This window comes from Oncorhynchus tshawytscha, linkage group LG07 (assembly GCF_018296145.1).
Source record: "Oncorhynchus tshawytscha isolate Ot180627B linkage group LG07, Otsh_v2.0, whole genome shotgun sequence".
Lineage (NCBI taxonomy): Eukaryota > Metazoa > Chordata > Actinopteri > Salmoniformes > Salmonidae > Oncorhynchus > Oncorhynchus tshawytscha.
The window spans coordinates 51,227,372-51,246,967 of record NC_056435.1 but is presented as its reverse complement, the minus strand read 5'-3'; the positions used below and the strand labels follow the sequence as shown (position 1 = coordinate 51,246,967).

Below are 19,596 nucleotides of genomic sequence, written 5' to 3'. Positions count from 1 at the left end.
TCGGAGTCAATAAAACTTGTTTTTCAACCACTTCACCACTTTCTTGTTAAGAAACTATAGTTTTGGCAAGTCGGTTAGGACATCTACTTTGTGCATGACACAAGTAATTTTTCCAACAATTGTTTACAGACAGATTATTTCACTTATAATTCACTATATCACAATTCCAGTGGGTCAGAAGTTTACATACACTAAGTTGACTGTGCCTTTAAACAGCTCGAAAAATTCCAGGAAATTATGTAATGGTTTTAGAAGCTTCTGATAGGCTAATTGACATCATTTGAGTCAATTGGAGGTGTACCTGTGGATGTATTTGAAGGTCTACCTTCAAACGCAGTGCCTCTTTGCTTGACATCATGGGAAAATCAGCCAAGACCTCAGGAAGAAAAGTTGTAGACCTCCACAAGTCTGGTTCATTCTTGGAAGCAATTTCCAAATGCCTGAAGATGTCACGTTCTTCTGTACAAACAATAGTATGCAAGTATAAACACCATGTGACCACACAGCCGTCATATCGCTCAGGAAGGAAACGCGTTCTGTCTCCTAGAGATGAAGGTACTTTGGTGCGAAAAGTGCAAATCAATCCCAGAACAACAGCAAATGACCTTGTGAAGATGCTGGAGGAAACAGGTACAAAGTATTTATATCCACAGTAAAATGAGTCCTATATATTGACATAACCTGAAAGGCCACTCAGCAAGGAAGAAGCCGGTTTGCAACTGCACATGGGGACAAAGATTGTACTTTTTGGAGAAATGTCCTCTGGTCTAATGAAACAAAAATAGAACTGTTTGGCCATAATGACCATCATTATGTTTGTAGGAAAAAGGGGGAGGCTTGCAAGCCAAAGAACACCATCCCAACCATGAAGCACGGGGGTGGCAGCATCATAGATGGCATCATGAGGAATTGAAAATGATGTGGATATATTGAAGCAACATCTCAAGACATCAGTTAGGAAGTTAAAGTTTGGTCACAAATGGGTCTTCCAAATGGACAAGGACCCCAAGCATACTTCCAAAGTTGTGGCAAAATGGCTTAAGGACAACAAAGTCGAGGTATTGGAGTGGCCATCACAAAGCCCTGACCTCAAGCCCATAGAAAATTTGTGGGCAGAACTGAAAAAGCGTGTGCGAGCAAGGAGGCTTACAAACCTGACTCAGTTGTCTTGCTGCTTTTTGTTCTGTTGCTGTCTGTATGCTACGTCTTGCTTGTCCTATGTTGCTCTGTCTGTATGCTATGTCTTACTTGTCCTATGTTGCCCTGCGTGTGCTCACTGCTCAATGATTGTCTATATTGTAATTGTTTTTTAATATCCTGCCCAGAGACTGCGGTTGAAGATTAGCCGGCTGGCTAAAACCGGCACTTTTACTGAAACGTTGATTAATGTGCACTGTCCCTGTAAAAATAAAATAAACTCAAACTCAAGTTACACCAGCTCTGTCAGGAGGAATGGGCCAAAATTCAGCCAACTTATTGTGGGAAGCTTGTGGAAGGCTACCCAAAACGTTTGACCCAAGTTTGTAGCAATTGAAAGGCAATACACTCAATTAGTATTTGGTAGCATGTAAACTTCTGACCCACTGGGAATGTGATGAAATAAATAAAAGCTGAAATAAATAATTCTCTACTATTATTCTGACAATTGACATTCTTAAAATTAGAAGTGGTGATCCTAACAGACCTAAGACAGGGAATTTTTACTAGGATTAAATGTCAGGAGTTGTGAAAAACTTGAGTTTAAATGTATTTGGCTAAGGTGTATGTAAACTTTTCTTGTTTTTGATGGGACAGATGTAAGTACCTGCAGATGGGGAGACGGATATATAGAGAGGGGTACAGAAAGTGGTTAAGGGCACAGGCAGTCGGCTGAGCGAGGGCTGAAACCTCTGGGGACATATGTGGTCGGGAGGTTAGACCGCTACACCAGACTGGCACTTATCCTGTGTGTCTGATGTAGAATTGGGTGTGAGAGACAGAGAAAGAAAGATGTTGTGTGTGTGTGTGTGTGTGTGTGACTTATCCATGTCCAGAGTGTTGGGATAACAATGCACATTTGGTATTTATAGTAGTCTGATGCTCCCACTAGCCTGCTAATTCACTAACGGGCCCAGCCCCACTGTGACAATGCCATCCCATTCTACAACCACTGGCATGCAGAGCAGCAGCAGCTATTTCTGTCATTAAACTGGGAATAACTGTGAGGAGCAAGACCGCTGCCTGCCCAGGAACAATTGTTCTGGGTGAGTGAGTGGCAGACAAACTCTTCATACATGTATCTTTAACGTTTAGATGCAGACAGCTGTAATAAAGATGTGACTTTTCAACCTCATAGAAGTTACTAGAGATTCCTTCCCATGCTGTGAAGAGACAGAGATGATGTGACATATGCCATTGAGGCACTGACTAGTTGTTAAACACCTGGCTGAACGTGATAAGGATGGCAATGACAAGGTGAAGAAGCACGTCAGACTCAGGACCTTACTATAGATCTGCCCCTCCCCAGACACTGTTGGGAGTTCATCTCCCTGCCCGTACCCTCCTATTCACTGATTGGCACTTTAGCAGTTTCCCTGCCAGCATGACATGACAGGACTGGTATTGGGTAACTTGTGAACTCTAAATATAATTAGCACATTTTAAGGTGCTGTTCTCTGTGTCACCAGGGTCCTAGTTGAGTATGTGGAACCTAGCTAACGTTCTACTGCTGAGTTTGGAACGTGGAACTCTGGGTGCAAATGATTTTGAACAGCTTCCTTTCCTGGTCTCCTCTCAATTAAAGGTGACAGCTTGAGTAAATGGAGTGCACTGTAAGTGGGTGATATGTACAGAAGCATGGAAGAGAAGTGACTGGGCTTGCTCCATCATTAACCCAGCCTGCCAGACAAACTCCTCTGACAGCAGCAGGGCAATAAATAATGGCTTAATAGGCTATCATAAGCCCACACTCCCTTTCATCTTTTAAATGATTGTTTTATTGGCCTTAGACAAACACAAACATCAATGGCAGGGCATAGGCACAGATCCAACTCATCCAGGAGAATAGAGGTAGCGGTAGTACCCTACTAGAGGAAGATAGCATAGTAGCTACTAAAAACCTTTTTCACAGAGCTGAGCTGTACTGCGCTGGCCTGGTTACGCATCCACCATTGTTGCTGGAACTATATTGGAAAGGACATTGTGAAGAAGATCCAGTACGGTTCAGGTCTGCACAATAGTGTGAAAACTGTGTAGCTGGCTGGGTAATTGGGGCTATGCCACTGTTAAAACCACAATGACTCAACAGCTGGTTTTTAGTTCCTCGAGTTTTGTCTACCCTCCCAATATGGGGATTGAGGCATCATCACTCACACTCGGGCAGTCAGCGGCACTTTTAAAGTAAAGTAGGAGAGCTAGGGGGGTAGGCCATGCTTTCTAGGGGTACTGTAATAAAATAAACGTGGGTACAAGAACGCGTCATACACCAATCCATAAAACATGAGCATAACAATAAACAATCTCTGACAAGGACAAGAGGGGAAACAGAGGGTTAAATACACAACAATAAATGAATGGGATTGGAACCAGGTGTGTAGGAAGACAAGACAAAACCAATGGAAAATTAAACATGGATCAATGATGGCTAGAAGACCGGTGACGTCGACCACCGAACACTGCCCGAACAAGGAGAAGCATCGACTTCGGTAGAAGTCATGACAGTACCCCCCCCCCTCCCCCCTGACGCGCGGCTCCAGCCGCGCGTCGACACAGGGGACGACCCAGAGGACGAGGCACAGGGCGATCCGGATGGAGACGGTGGAACTCTCAGGGAAGGATCTAACACGTCCTTCACCGGAACCCAGCATCTCTCCTCCGGACCGTACCCCTCCCAGTCCACGAGGTACTGAGGGCCCCTCGCCCGACATCTCGAATCCAGGATATCGAACGGAGTACGCCGGGACCCACTCGATGTCCAGAGGGGGCGGAGGTACCTCCCACACCTCAGCCTCATGGAGTGGGCCAGCCACCACCGGCCTGAGGAGAGACACATGGAACGAGGGGTTAATATGGTAATCGGGGGGGAATCTGTAACCTATAACATACCTCCTTCACTCTCCTCATGACTTTAAATGGCCCCACAAACCGCGGACCCAGCTTCCGGCAGGGCAGGTGGAGGGGCAGGTGGAGGGTCGATAGCCAGACCCTGTCCCCCGGTGCGAACACCGGGGCCTCACTGCGGTGACGGTCTGTGCCAAATTTCTGGCGCAGTACAGCGCGCTGAAGGTGGACGTGGGCGGAGGAGCCTGTCTGACTCTGATGCCAAGGTGCCAGAACCGGCTGATACCCCAATACACACTGAAATGTAGAAAGGCTAGTGGAGGAGTGGCGGAGCGAGTTCTGGGCCATCCCTGCGCAGGGCATGAACTCTGCCCCCTCCCCCGGCCGGTCCTGGCAATAAGACCTCAGAAACCTACCCACATCCTGGTTAACTCTCTCTACCTGCCCCTTACTCTCGGGGTGAAAACCTGAGGTAAGGCTGACTGAGACCCCCAGACGTTCCATGAACGCCTTCCAGACTCTTCACGTAAATTGGGGATCACGATCAGACACTATATCCTCGGGCCCCCCGTAGTGCCGGAAGACATGTGTAAACAGGTCCTCCGCAGTTTGTAGGGCTGTAGGGAGACTGGGAAAAGGGAGGAGACGACAGGACTTAGAAAAACGATCCACAACGATCAGGATCGTGGTGTTACCCTGTGAAGGTGGAAGATCGGTTATAAAATCCACTGACAGGTGCGACCACGGCCGTTGTGGAATGGGTAAGGGTTGTAACTTACATTTTGGCTGTGGCTATGGACCTTGCTCTGGGCGCACACTGAGCAGGAGGAAACATAAACCCTCACGTTCTTAGCTAAAGTGGGCCACCAGTACCTCCCACTAAGACAGCGCACCGTCCGACCGATGCCAGGATGACCAGAGGAGGGTGAAGTGTGAGCCCAATAGATCAGCCGATTGCGGACAGTAGACGGAACGTACAGATGCCCAGCTGGACACTGAGGGGGAACGGGCTCTGCACGCCCGCTCAATGTCCGCGTCCAGCTCCCACACTACTGGCGCCACCAAACAAGAGACTGGGAGTATGGGAGTGGGATCCATGGACCGCTCCTCTGTGTCATACAGCCGGGACATTGCGTCTACCTTAACGTTCTGGGACCCTGGTCTGTAAGAGAGGGTAAACACAAAACGGGTGAAAAACAGCTCCCGGTCCCCCACATCATAGTTTCGCTCTGTCGGGCTGAGCGTCTTAGAGAAGAAAGCACAGGGGCGAAGTTTCAGTGGCGTACCCGAGCGCTGAGAGAGCACAGCTCCTATCCCAGCCTCGGAAGCGTCCACCTCCACTATGAACGCCAAAGAGGGATCCGGATGGGCCAACACAGGAGCCGAGGTAAACAAAGCCTTCAAGTGGCTAAAATCCCCGTCCGCCTCAGCTGACCACTGCAAGCACACCGGGCCCCCCTTCAGCAGTGAGGTAAGGGGAGCAGCTACCTGACCAAAACCCCGGATAAACCTCCGGTAGTAGTTGGCAAACCCAAAAAATCGCTGCACCTCCTTCACGGTGATGGGAGTCGGCCAATTACGCACGGTGGCAATACGGTCACTCTCCATCTCCACTCCTGACGTGGAAATGTGATGCCCTAGGAAGGAGACGGACTGTTGGAAGAACAGGCATTTCTCTTGACGTACAGGTCATGCTCCAACAGGCTACCAAGCAATTTGCGCACCAGTGACACATACTCGGCGTGTGTAGCGGAGTATATCAGAATGTCATCGATATACACCACTACACCCTGCCCGTGCAGGTCCCTCAAAATCTTGTCTACAAAGGATTGAAAGACTGATGGAGCATTCATCAACCCGTATGGCATGATGAGGTACTCATAATGCCCTGAGGTGGTACTAAATGCCGTCTTCTACTCGTCTCCCTCTCTGATACGCACCAGGTTGTACGCACTCCTGAGATCCAGTTTAGTGAAGAAGCGTGCCCCGTGCATTGACTCAATCCCCATGGCGATAAGAGGTAGCGGGTAACTGTACCTCACCATGATTTGATTTAGACCTCAATAATCAATGCATGGGCACAGACCTCCATCCTTCTTCACAAAAAAACAAACTCGAGGAGACGGGTGAAATGGAGGACCGAATGTACCCCTGACGCAGGGATTTGGAGACATATGTCTCCATAGCCACCGTCTCCGCCTGTGAGAGGGGATACACGTGACCCCTGGGAAGTGCAGGGTCTACCAGGAGATCTATTGCACAATCCCCCCGTCGATGGGGTGGTAATTGAGTCGCCTTCGTTTTACAGAAGGCGAGAGCCAAATCGGCATATTCTGGGGGAATGCGCACGGTGGAGACCTGGTCTGGACTTTCCACCGTAGTAGCACCAACGGAAACCCCTAAACACCTACCTGAGCACTCTTGCGACCACCCCATGAGAGCCCTCTGTGGCCAAGAAACAGTGGGGTTATGATAAGCTAACCAGGGTAGGCCCAGCACCACGAGATACGCAGGAGAGTCAATAAGAGAGTCTATCGAGCTGTTCTTCAAGCTAACCATCAAACTAATGATATATTGTCTATCTCTCTCTACATTTGTCTACTCTAAGGATGCAACGGAGTATCACATTCCCTTGCCTCTACCCCCACCCCTTTGACATAGTTGAGTGTGAGAGATCAAACGGACAAATGTTGATAGATTGTTTGATTTGATAGAGATATTTGACGTCCGATGTCATGTTCTGCTCAGGATGAATACTGAATATGAAACTGGAAGAAATTAACAAACTGCATTGCGAAGAACAACATTTGTCTGTCCATCTGAAGATTTCCATGAAGATATTTCAGTTTTGACATAGTTGATATACTGAAACATTTTCTTAAAAATGATTCTCATTGTCTTTGTTTATAGTGTGTTAGATTCAGATGGAACATGATTAACACATACATAGTGTATGTTTAGTATTCCATCCTATATGTTTAAGTAATACAATGCTAAAGTGTTATGTATTTTACGTTGGGCAGGATAACTCCTTAATTCATAGCATTTAGTTAGTTCAGGGGTGGTCCTGTCAAAAACTGTTATCTCAATAGTTGTATTGTGTCCTAAGTAACTCTGGCACCAGAGACATATATTTAGAGAGTTAGGCCAACTTTTGGAATATTGTTCTAATTCCAGACATTCAGTTACACAACATTGTTTAAATATTCCCCATTGTAATGTTAATGGAGAACTAACATGGCTGCTGTAGAATGTTGTAGTGACAAAATGTAAATGCATCATAATGCAGAAACCATATTGGCCGAACTCTCTTAATATATGTCTCTAACTGGCGCTAGCATAAATCAATTCAGGGTAGATCAACCCACCAGCCTTCATGGATCTACTCCTTTTCCACCTCCCGCCGAAGGTACCCAAGAAGGCAAAGAAGAAGTCCGCAGAGGGAGCCAACTCTAATGTATTTTCTATATTTGAGCAGTCTCAAATCCAGGAGTTCAAGGAGGTAAGGATACCCCTTTCTGTCTGGGTCCTAGTGCATAACCTATTCTGCCCCTACTGTACTGCCTGATTCACAGTATAGGGCCAACCCGACCGGTACTCTGCTTGCAGACATTTTCTTTCCATATTGTCCTTTCCAGTACAGTTCCAACAACGATGGTGGATTTGTAACCAGGCCAGCTTGGCCCTATAGCGTGAACCCAACATCTGTTAGCCTGTAGGTTTACCTGTCCCTCTGTCCATTGTCCACCTGTCTCTCTGGCCCTGGCATTAACCAGGCGTGTGGTATGAGCGGTTTTGCTCTTTCAATCCCTGCCAGGCATTCAGGCCCTGTTATCAGTGATTAGCCATGGCTGAGGATAGAGCATCCATAGGATTGTTATGACAAAGATTTATAGACGAATCCCTCCTCTCTTTCCCATATTTGATATTTATTTAGATAGTTGGAAAGAAAAAGGGAGAACAGTAAGGGAGGAGAACCCCGTATTCTGGAATGGGGATAACGTGTGGGCCAAAGTTGCCAGTGTTACCACTAAACTCCGGCACATAGACTGATTTGATATGCAGAGTGGCTCCATCTGTAGCCCATGGGATTTACCGTCACTCTCCTCCCAACACATACACACACAGACAAATTCTAGTTACTGGTATGAGTCTTTCTCACGAGTCTCCCATTAAATGTTAACCCACCCTGTTGACAGGCATTCACCATCATGGACCAAAACCGAGATGGATTCATTGACAAAAACGACTTGAGCGACACCTTTGCTGCACTGGGTGTGTTGAAGATCTATTCTATCATTTATCTATTTGATCAGGTAGGTCAGTGAGAACTTGTTCTCATTTACAATAACGACTTGGCCTAATGAAAGAAATGGTACTGACCCATGTCCATGTAACAGGCCGTCTCAACGTGAAGCAAAAGGAGATAGATGAGATGCTGAAAGAAGCGTCGGGCCCAGTCAACTTCACCGTCTTCTTCACCATGTTTGGAGAGAAGCTAAAAGGTGAGGTGTGCAAACAAGGGATGTGTTCAGTTGTTTAAACATCCTACTACATTTTGCAACAGTACTGAATGTCACTTTCTCCCAAAAGTTTACAAAATGAGTTGCCTGAATCGTAATTTGACATTGTCCTTCCTTATTTCTGTATTGTAACTACTGTCTGTGTTATCCAAATGTCTGCCTCCCATCGACTTCTTTCTAATTAGAGGTGTTCTCTGTGTAGGCGCTGATCCAGAGGAAACTATCCTCAACGCATTTAAAGTATTTGATCCTGAAGGAAAACGGGTCCTGAGGAAGGACTCGTGAGTACCCCGTGTGTGTGTGTAAACAGGTCTAATAGATTATAGGTTAATGTAATCCTAAACACATTGTTCTTGCTACTCTTCAGTGTGACCGAGATACTGACGACACAAGCGGACAGATTTTCTCCTGAAGAGGTTCGAGCCCAACCAACATACCCTAAACACACTAAGCCATATACTGTATATATATACCACACACACACACGCCCTGGACCCCTTGTACATAAGACTATCTATCAACAGCAGACAAACAATTTTCATTAAACTCATAATCGGTAACAACACAGTTCATATATGAATATGTTGTGTGTTGCTTAGAATCTGTTGTGACGTGTATGATGTGTCAGTGATTGAGTCACTAATTCATCTAAATGGTTTTCTTAGATGGAGCAAATGTTTGCAGCCTTCCCACCAGACGTGGCAGGAAATCTAGACTACAAAAACCTTGTCCACATCATCAAACATGGAGAAGAGAAGGATCAGGAGTAACTAACTAACTCACTGCTCCTATAGCGTGTCTGTTAGTGACAGAAATAGAAGCGCTTGACTGGAGACTCTAGAGCTTCTATTTCTATCATCAAAACACCCGTCAGCTGTCATCTATCATCTCCAGGCTCCACCCACGGTCCTTTGTGCTTGCCCCGTCCACTTACATCCTCAGATCAGGTGATGTAGACCACCCCGGAATAATTCACTGGCTCCTTTGTCTGTCAGTCACACTTCCCCTCTCAGGTCACCTATACCAAGAGGCCATAGCTAGAGCCCCCCACCACCTGCAGCCCCACAGTGGAAGAGGAGGGAAAGAACCAGAGGGAAACTCACTGGCCCAAGACACTTTTAAACTGGCCACCTGTGATGCATCTGATTGTGTTTTCTCGTCATCGACAGTGGTTAAGCAAACTACCAAGCCAGATGTGTGTAAATGGTCTGTCAGACAAACGGTTGAATCCATATTCAATAGCTTTTTTACAATCTGATCACTTTTCAATAAATAACTTTTGTTGAGAGATCCTCAGTTTGTTACTTCTTGCACCTCATGACAATAAATGTTTAATTTGAAGCATCCCCTTAGAGAGCATAATATATATTCAATGTCCTTTATTTACTTGAATGACTGATGACATATTGGAATGAATGTCATCTTAAGTGATATTCTGTATCAACTCAACAAATCAAGTCTATGCATCAATGGGTGTGTGATTCCCTCAATTATTTTGCCCAAGTTGATCACATAACTGTTGCACCACACTGTGTTGTAAATAAGTAATACACAAAATCAATACCTTTTAATCTGTAAGGTTTCATCACTAGCAGGAGTTTACATCAGGGGTTAATGACATCAGTATGGGTTGAAAATAGTATTATGAGAATGCTGCTTACGCACAAACAGCCCACGAGGAGAGTTTGTGAGGTTCAAATGATCTGTTCAGTGAGGGAGAGCTTTTCTATTGGTTTGTAAACTGATTCAGGGTTTTAGTTTTGTTATGGTAGCAGTCCTGCCCAGCAGCTGAGAACATTATGGATCCCCTAAGACTAAGAGCATGTAGCCTTCTGTATTTAGAGAGGATCAATGAGAGCCAGTGATGTAGCAGAGATGGCCGTCTTCTGGCATCACACTGGTCTTCAAGGTACAGAGGGGCCTAACACTCTCCATCAAAACATGGGGTTTGGTTTGGAAAGACAAAGCCCCAGTGTTTATTTTAGTGCATGTCATGAGGTTACGGGGTAACGTTACACCGCATGATGCATCCCAAAGGCAGGGCAGACACTAAGCTGTCAGCCAGTGATCCCCATAAAGCCTGTTGTTACTCCACTGAGGTGGTGCCTGGCCATGCTGAGAGACCTTGACGCAGAGGTGCAAAGCCCTGAGCCACCCACCATTTGTTATTTCATTGCCCAAAACTAAGTATCTTTCCTGAGGTGGGAAACTAGGGATAAGGGCCTAGATGAGCTGTGTTATTTCCTCCAACAATGAGAACAAACCTGTTCAAAAGCAGTGGTGGGGTTGGGGGGCAAAGGACACGTTGAACAATGAACAGATTACTGAGACCAAGGACTAAAGCTAAATGCTGTAATGGTTTCTTTGACATTAAAACAACGCAGTATGTGAGCACCATGTCTTGTGAGCGTCAGAGGCTCCTGCTCAGGCAGACTTGGGGTTGAAGCCCACCTTCTTCTTTCCTCTTAGGGGGGCAGATGGGGCCTTGGGCACCTTACCCTGTTCAGTATGCATCACCCGGGGCAGCACCCGCTCACGCAGGGTCTGGAAGTCCAGAGGCTGCTCGCTGCCTGTACACCACACACAAAGTTAATGGAGCACAACACCGACACACTCCACTTGAAGTACTAAAAGTCACTTGCGATTAGTGTTGACTTTAAGGAAAATGTTACCCGATATTACATATATACATATTATATTATTATTTACACTGTCAACAGGTTGTTATACTGCCTTCAGTTTATTAAAAGCTGTTTCCCAAAGGGAAACCTATTCACTACACCGGCCCTGGTCAAAGTAATGCATCGGCCCTGGTCAAAGTGATGCATCGGCCCTGGTCAAAGTGATGCATCGGCCCTGGTCAAAGTAATGCATCATCGGCCCAAAGTGGTCAAAGTAATGCACTGGCCCTGGTCAAAGTAATGCACTGGCCCTGGTCAAAGTGATGGCAAAGTAATGCCCTGGTCAAAGTGATGCATCGGCCCTGGTCAAAGTAATGCACTATGCTGTATTGTTTATTTATTTAACTAGGCAAATCAATTGAGTACAAATTATTATTTACAATAATGGCCTAACAAGAGGTAAAAGGTCTCCTGGGGTACGGGGGCTGGGATTAAAAATGGAAATGTAGGAGAAAACACAACACTACATAAAGAGACCTAAGACAACAACACAGAATGGCAGCAACACAACATGGCAACAGCACAACATAGTACAATATAGGGAATATGGTGCCATTTGGGGTGCAGGCTCTACTGTACCAGTACTGACCCAGGCCCAGTAGTGCTTCAGTGGTGCTGTCGTCGAAGGAGGGTGCCTCTGTAGCAGAGGAGGTCACGCCGGGCAGCAGGCTGCAGCTGACCAGCAGGAGGTTCTGAGGGGGCAGCTCCATCTCCTCAGCCTCCTTGTAGCTGCACTGGGACAGGAACATCAACAGCTGGTGCATCTCCTCCTCCAGGATACCTGTGGTGATGCAGAGGACAGGACGGAATGAGACGGGATGAGTCAGTGTCTAGTGGTGAGTATGTGTCGCTCATTCTAGAAGTCTGGTGAGTTCCACTTTTGCTTTGCCTGTGTGAGATAGTGTGTGAGTGTTACATACACTGTACTGCCAATTTGGATACACTTTATTTGATGGTACAGAAATTACCAGATATTTATTTACAAATGGCATAGTAAATTGGTAATATCTTGTGTGTGAATTTTTCTTTGGAATCCGTTAAAATCTTTGTTCTTTTGAGAGCGTTAGCATTGCCAACAGGCTGCGAGAGAGAGGGGTTGTCCAACAATGTCCACCTACCGATAAACTGGGTGACGTTGTCATCAGTGACCTGAGCGCTGCAGCCCAGCTTGCCAATGATAGAAGCAGGGTTACACTTCATCTTGTTAAACAGGTGGGCGATGGCCGTCTTATGCTGGTCCAAAAACTTCAGAACCACAGTGTACTGGCTCTCCAAATTATTGGCCCGGCCACGACGCTGCTCCAGCTCTCTCTGAGAGGGACCAGAGACAAAACGTCAAAGTCAAAAGATGAAGGGGAACACAGATTGATATAGGGGAGAGAAACTGATTGGCATGGTCAGACAGAGAAATGCACAAGGATGCACCAGCAGACACATTAGAGCAGTGAAAAGTTGTGCAAAGTTCAACTAAAACTTCCTAAAAATGAAAACCTTACCTCCAGTTCCTTGAGCTGGCCCTGCCACTGTTGATCATACTGCTTGTTCTCCAGCTCAAAGTGCAGGATCTCAGTCTGTGGGGGAGATAGTAGCAGAACACGGTCATATAACCTTGTCTAGGTTTACAAGTTGTCTAGTTTTACAAGCTTACAGCACATGAACTCCCATCCTGTGTTTGTGTGTGTGCATGCATGCCGTGTATGTGTGTGGACCCTGACCCTGAGCTTGTTGATGCGGTCCTTCAGCATGGTGCTATTGTTGTTCAGCTCGTTGATGTAGTTGAAGTAAGCAAAGCTCTTCTCCTCGTTCTCCACAAACGTCCTGCCGAGCTGACGCAGGTCGCTGTTGCCGCTCACCTCCACGAGCAGCCGGTGCACCGCCTGGTAGGTCTCCAGACTCTCTCCTCCCATTCGCTCACGCTGAGCCTGCTCGGCCCCTACACCAATGACAAAACACTGCCATGAAGCAAGAAGGTTGATGAAGCTCGAGAAAGGCCTCTAGCCTCTAGGCTAAACAAGAAACCATTCGATGAACAACTGTAGGATGTATAATGTTAAGCGTGATTCTAAAACATACTTCTCTTTTTGGCCTCTTCGTCCTCGCCTATGGGGACGCTCTCCTTGGACTTTTGGACCATGAAGCTGCGGAGTTTGATCTCGTGGTCGATGACCCTCTTCAGCTCAGTCATCTCAGTGTGGCAGAGAGACGTGTCCTTCTTGCTACGCTCCCTCACAGCTAGCATGCGGGCCAGGGCCTCGGACCTAGAACACAAACACAGCCCACATTTCTAAGCTGGGAGAGCGCAAGAAGAACAGACTTCTCCACACCACATACAAACACACACACAGACATAGTGTTTGTGGCTCTGACCGCTGGTCGTAGGCAAGGACAGACTTCTCCACGAGGTCTTCCATGACATTGTGCTGGGACAGTAGCTCTCTGCTCAGACGCTGGTACATAAGGGAGAAGGAGCACCTCTGGCGCCGCAGGTGGTCAATCTCATCACGCAATGCCTGGTTGCTGCATAGCAACTTGTCAAAGCTTTTAGTGGCCTGCAAAACCACAGGAGAGATGATGCTCAAATCACAAAACACATTGCAAACCAGTTTGAACCAAATCAATGAGGAATTTAATACAGTGGGGCAAAAAGTGTTTAGTCAGCCACCAATTGTGCAATTTCTCCCACTTAAAAAGATGAGAGAGGCCTGTAATTTTCATCATAGGTACACTTCAACTATGACAGACAAAATGAGAAAAAAAATCCATAAAATCACATTGTAGGATTTTTTATTAATTTATTTGCAAATTATGGTGGAAAACATCGTCTTAGCATGGCCATATACGCCTCGCTCTCTGCCAATCAGATTGAGTGGCCATACTGGGTACATCTTACATATATCGAATCCTTTTATGTTGGTCATAACTGATTCATAGCAAACACTCAACAAGTGTGGAATGGATGTAGGTTTGTGTGATTTTGTGAGTGTTGAATGTATACCGCCACGGTTTTGTGATGTGTGATTGATTTGTGTGATAAATGTAAGATTGTTGAATAGATGTTGTATTCTGTGATGATGACTGCCAAACAAACCAAACAGTCAACAGTGTGACTGTAAATGTAGGGTTGTGTGGTGATGACTGCAGTACCTGGTTGACACGGACCTCCATGATGCGGATGTGCTTCCTCTGATGAAGAGGTCTCTTCAGGCTGCAGATCCTACCACCCATCTCCTTCTTCCTCTGCAACAGTTTGGTCTGCATCTCCTTCATCTCCATGGGGAAGAGAGGATCAATAAAGTTGAATTGAGTTGAACTCTATTCATTCTATGCATTGTCCAGTCCAAGAATTAGGCCTACATGTACTTATGTTTTTAAACATCTTTGAGATTTTCTGTATAATGCAAAGAGCTATATAAATAAATATCAAATCAAATTTGATTTGTCACATGCGCCGAATACAACAGGTGTAGTAGACCTTACAGACCTTAATAGTCTGGGTAGCCATTTGATTAGCTGTTAAGGAATCTTATGGCTTGGGGGTAGAAGCTATTTAGGAGCCTCTTGGTCCTAGACTTGGCCTTTCGGTACCGCTTGCCGTGCGGTAGCAGAGAGAACAGTCTATGATTAGGGTGGCAGGAGTCTGACATGTTTTAGGGCTTCCTCTGACACCACCTGGTATAGAGGTCCTGGATGGCAGGAAGCTTGGCCCCGGTGACTTTTCAGTCTCCTGAGGGGGAATAGGTTTTTGTCGTGCCCTCTTCACAGCTGTCTTGGTGTGCTTGGACCATGTTAGTTTGTTGGTGATGTGGACGCCAAAGAACTTGAAGCTCTCAACCTGTTCCACTACAGCCCCATCGATGAGAATGGGAGCGTGCTCGGTCCTCCTTTTCCTGTAGTCCACAATCATCTCTTTGTCTTGATCACATTGAGGGAGAGGTTGTTGTCCTTGCACCACACGGTCAGGTCTCTGACCTCCTCCCTATAGGCTGCCTCATCGTTGTCGATGATCAGGCCTACCACTGTTGTGTCATCAGCAAACTTAGTGATTGTGTTGGAGCCGTGCAGTCATGAGTGAACAGGGAGTACAGGATGGGACTGAGCACGCACCCCTGAGGGGTCCCCGTGTTAAGGGTCAGCATGGCGGATGTGTTGTTGCCTACCCTCACCACCTGGGTATGGCCCGTCAGGAAGTCCAGGATTCAGTTGCAGAGGGAGGTGTTTAGTTCCAGGGTCCTTAGCTTAGTGATGAGCTTTGAGGGCACTATGGTGTTGAACGTTGAACTGTAGTCAATGAATAGGATTCTCACATAGGTGTTATTTTTGCCCACTGTGAAAGGGCAGTGTGGAGTGCAATAGAGATTGGATCATCTGTGGCTCTGTTGGTGCGGTATGCAAGTTAGAGTGGGTCTATGGTTTCTGGGATAATGGGGTTGATGTGAGCCATGACCAGCATTTCAAGGCTACAGATGTGAGTGCCATGAGTTGGTAGTCATTTAGGCAGGTTACCTTAGTGTTCTTGGGCACAGGGACTATGGTGGTCTGCTTGAAACATGTTGGTATTACAGACTCGGACAGAGAGAGGTTGAAAATGTCACTGAAGACACTTGCCAGTTGGTCCGTCTGGTCCTGCGGCCTTGTGAATGTTGACCTGTTTAAAGGTCTTACTCACATCGGCTGCGGAGAGTGTGATCACACAGTTGTCCGGAACAGCTGATGCTCTCATGCATGTTTCAGTGTTACTTGCTTCGAAGCGAGCATAGAAGATATTTAGCTTGTCTGGAAGGCTCGTGTTACTAGGCAGCTCTTGGCTGTGCTTCCCTTGGTAGTCTGTAATAATTTGCAAGCCCTGCCACATCCAGCGAGCGTCGGAGCCGGTGTAGTATGATTCGATCTTAGTCTTGTATTGAAGCGTTGCCTGTTTGATGGTTCATCAGAGGGCGTAGCAGGATTTCTTATAAACTTCCAGGTTAAAGTCCAGCTCCTTGAAAACGGCGGCTCTACCCTTTAGCTCAGTGCGAATGTTGCCTGTAATCCATGGCTTCTGGTTGGGGTATGTACGTATAGTCACTGTGGGGACTACGTCCTCAATGTACTTACTGATAAAGCCAGTGACTGATGTGGTGTACTCAATGCCATCGGATCATATTCCAGTCTGTGATAGCAAAACAGTCCTGTAGCTTAGCATCTGCTTCATCCGACCACTTGTTTATAGACCAAGTCACTGGTGCTTCCTGCTTTAATTTTTGCTTGTAAGCATGAGTCAGGAGGATAGAATTATGGTCAGATTTGCCAAATGGAAGGCGAGGGAGAGCTTTGCATGCGTCTCTGTGTCTGGAGTAAAGGCGGTTGAACATTTAACATGCTCATAGAAATTAGGTAAAACAGATTTTAGTTTCCCTGCATTAAAGTCCCCGGCCACTAGGAGCGCTGCCTCTGGATGAGAGTTTTCCTGTTTGCTTATGGCCGTATACAGCTCATTAAGTGCGCTTTTAGTGCTAGCATTCGTCTGTGGTGGTATGTCGAAAGCTACGAAAAATGCAGATGAAAACTCTCTAGGTAGATAGAGTATCTCAGGATAAGCTGTTGGCTATCTCAGGCGAGAAATCCTCGAGACTTCCTTAGATATCGTGTACCAGCTGCTGTTTACATAAATGCATAGGCCCCCGCCCCGTGTCTTACCAAAGGCTGCTGTTCTGTCCTGCCAATAGAGTGTATAACCTGCCAGCTCTATGTTCTTAATGTCGTTGTTCAGCCATGACGAGGTGAAACACAAGATATTACAGTTTTTAATGTCCCGTTGGTAGGATGAACGTGCTTTCTGTTCGTCCCATTTATTTTCCAGCAATTGAACGTTAGCTAGCAGGATGGAAGGCAAGGGCAGATTAGCCACTCGTCGCCTGATCCTCACAAGGCACCTTGATCTCTTTCCGCGAAATCTGTGTTACCTTCTCCAGCGAATAATGGGGATATGGGCCTGGTCAGGTGTCTGTATTATATCCCCCCCTTCCGACTCATTGAAGAAGAACTCTTCGTCCAGTTTGAGGTGAGCAATATCAGTTCTGATGTCCAGAAGCTCTTTTCGGGTCATAAGAGACAGCAGCAACATTATGTACAAAACAAGTTACGAACAATGCGAAAAAACAAACAAAATAGCATGGTTGGTTATTAAGAGCCGGTAAGATGGCAGCCTTCCCCTCCGGTGACATTTTACTATTATTTAGCAACAGTCATTCTAATTGGCCATACTGTACCTTGGTGTCCAGACTGGCAAGGTGTTCCTTCTGTTTTCGGATGGCAACCAGGTAACTGTCATTATCCACAAGGAGTCGCTGGTGTTGCTCATGAAGGTTGTCAGTCTTTTTCGGATTTTTGGGGGGCATTATTTTGGCCTGTGTGACATTATTGGAAAATGCATCAAATGGTTATGCAGTCAGATTCAAAGGACAGACCTCGTTCTTGATTTTACTTGGTCAAGAATTACCCTTACAAAAAGATTGCAGTCAGAGTGCAGTATAACTACCACATGCTGCACATACTGCAACCAAATTAATACGTTTTTTTACTGAAGTAATTTTGCGGTGTAACTGCAGTTATTCTGCAATTACTGCGTCCAAAATACCACAGTGGTCTGCAGTTACTAGTTTCAAAACTGCAATATTTTTTTGTAAGGGTACTAGTACACACATGCGCTAATCAATTATTCATTTCCGATAGGCCTACCAGGCTACAACACATAATTTTCCAGATAGCACTACTTACCAGTTTCGGCCTAGGCCGTGTAGTCTTCGATATCTTAGTTTGTGAATGATTATTTTTACATTTATCTCGCTGATGATTGGTATTTCACCAATGTCTCCACTGTTTCTAAATTATATTGACAAGGCTAATGATACGTTGACTTTATAAAATACAAAGAAATATAAATCAATTATGTTGACCTCACTTGCTATTGTGGATCTATGGAGTAACGTGATTTTTAGAACGCATTTTCGAATTCTTAAATCGTTCCATGATGATCACCTCTGACGCAATGCCAATTGTTCAATCATAGGTTGGGGGGAATGGTGAAACATGTACATGGACTAGATGCAACTACAATTGATTTCAGTTTATAGATAGGTTATACATATCCAATTAAGAGACATTGTTGTGTAAATTGGAATCGTGTGCGTGCCATTTAGCTTGCCAAATAAAGACCTCAAAACAAGTGGTGGGGTCTTTAATTTCACTGAAAAACAAATCCCACATTGTTGATTTAATCTAAACATACCTAGTTGGCCCACTTCCGCTAGATGGCAGCCTATAACTAAAAGTTTAAGTACAGCAGCCAGACTTTTCTTACTGGTAAATTTGAAGGCTCCAGGTGGGGGTGAGCTGCTTGTCCCCATGACTGAATTTTATTGTTGAGTGTAGCAGGGAAGCAGCTAACTGAAAACTTCTGTACTGCATTCAGATTACTGGAATTTCTATATAGAAGCCACAGTGTAGGTAGAACAACCGACAATCGAATCAAAGGACAACCGGCCCGGTTCGTTCATAGTGTAGCGCCGATTCCTTCTGCTACCACCATGGATGATTTAGGTAAGTTCCCGTGGTGTTATTTCTTAGCTAACAGTAGAGCGTTCGAATTGTTTTCACTTTTTTGGTACTACCAAATTACCTGCGTAGCACTTGTTCATCAGGTATGCTTAACTATAGTGCATGACCACAAATGTCGCTAACGTTATAGAGCCAGTTATTATCCAGCTAGCCTACTACACAGCGTGGGAATCGGCAGGTTGGAGGCCGCGCGCTGTGGTTCTGAAAACGGGATTTTTTTGCCTTGGCGTCAGGAAGGAGCTAATTCGTGATTATTGTTGAATCAGTTGCTAGCCAATACGCATGGATACTTTGCAATCCTCCCACAATTGTTTTCAATAACACATGTGTTCTGTGTTAGCAATGTGTGCACAGCCAGCTAAATACAGGCAGGGATTCAATCGATGCCGCCTCTCCCAGATGTGTTGATTTTGAACTCAACTTTTTTTAATTAGCTGATTCATGACATTTGCAAATTTGTTTCGAGCCTTTTTGCCGCGTCCATTGCTGATGGAAAATGCTACTATATTGATGACCGCGACCATGCATGCACAATTATGGAGCCATTTCACTGCCAACAAACTATTTGAATTCAATGTTTTAGAATTTGTATTTAGATATTGCATTTGAATGTACTGTACTATTTTAGAATTTGTAATGCACAAATTGAATCATTAAATTCATAAATTCAACTTGTATTTCATGATTTGAAACTGAATTGAATGAATATTTAATTCAGCTTTAAAATTGAATTAAATACTGATATTCAATATTTGTCT

At 45.5% G+C, this 19,596-nt stretch overlaps 3 protein-coding genes across 4 annotated transcripts in view; 2 read left to right on the top strand and 1 right to left on the bottom strand.

Moving 5' to 3' along the window:
• Window positions 1-7,414: 7,414 nt before the first annotated feature.
• Window positions 7,415-9,331, top strand: LOC112255301 (myosin regulatory light chain 2, ventricular/cardiac muscle isoform-like). Its single transcript, XM_024428315.2, has 6 exons — window positions 7,415-7,540; window positions 8,238-8,313; window positions 8,439-8,543; window positions 8,764-8,842; window positions 8,929-8,977; window positions 9,227-9,331. Exons 1-6 carry the CDS (start codon window positions 7,415-7,417, stop codon window positions 9,329-9,331), a joined length of 540 nt encoding a protein of 179 aa, XP_024284083.1.
• LOC112254786 (coiled-coil domain-containing protein 63) lies at window positions 9,248-18,546 on the bottom strand. Of its 2 annotated transcripts, XM_024427634.2 has the most exons (10): window positions 17,999-18,546; window positions 17,491-17,628; window positions 14,387-14,509; window positions 13,610-13,791; window positions 13,316-13,500; window positions 12,958-13,175; window positions 12,739-12,813; window positions 12,361-12,553; window positions 11,832-12,023; window positions 9,248-11,131 (listed from the first exon to the last, which is right to left on the bottom strand). In XM_024427634.2, the coding sequence occupies exons 2-10, from the start codon at window positions 17,617-17,619 to the stop codon at window positions 10,986-10,988; spliced, it is 1,443 nt and encodes a 480-aa protein (XP_024283402.1). In that variant the 5' UTR covers window positions 17,620-17,628; window positions 17,999-18,546; the 3' UTR covers window positions 9,248-10,985. The 2 variants fall into 2 exon arrangements, with proteins under 2 accessions (XP_024283402.1, XP_042180532.1); XM_042324598.1 differs by lacking the exon at window positions 9,248-11,131 and having other exon boundaries at window positions 11,550-12,023.
• A 67-nt stretch (window positions 18,547-18,613) lies between these two features.
• The window catches only part of LOC112254785 (paxillin), a 57,410-nt gene continuing 56,427 nt past the window's right edge, over window positions 18,614-19,596 (top strand). Inside the window, exon 1 of the mRNA XM_024427632.2 lies at window positions 18,614-18,820. Within this exon, the coding sequence (XP_024283400.1) occupies window positions 18,808-18,820 (13 nt within the window). The 5' untranslated portion in view covers window positions 18,614-18,807. The remainder of the gene's footprint in view (window positions 18,821-19,596) is intronic.

Coding starts and splice junctions, on each gene's coding strand:
- LOC112255301 (XM_024428315.2), top strand. CDS start 7,415: ATGGATCTACTCCTTTTCCACCTCCCGCCGAAGGTACCCAAGAAGGCA. Junction 7,541..8,237: donor AAATCCAGGAGTTCAAGGAG/GTAAGGATACCC, acceptor CCCTGTTGACAG/GCATTCACCATCATGGACCA. Junction 8,978..9,226: donor ACAGATTTTCTCCTGAAGAG/GTTCGAGCCCAA, acceptor TGGTTTTCTTAG/ATGGAGCAAATGTTTGCAGC.
- LOC112254786 (XM_042324598.1), bottom strand. CDS start 17,619: ATGCCCCCCAAAAATCCGAAAAAGACTGACAACCTTCATGAGCAACAC. Junction 13,176..13,315: donor CGAAGAGGCCAAAAAGAGAA/GTATGTTTTAGA, acceptor TCATTGGTGTAG/GGGCCGAGCAGGCTCAGCGT. Junction 12,814..12,957: donor ACCGCATCAACAAGCTCAGG/GTCAGGGTCCAC, acceptor TCTCCCCCACAG/ACTGAGATCCTGCACTTTGA.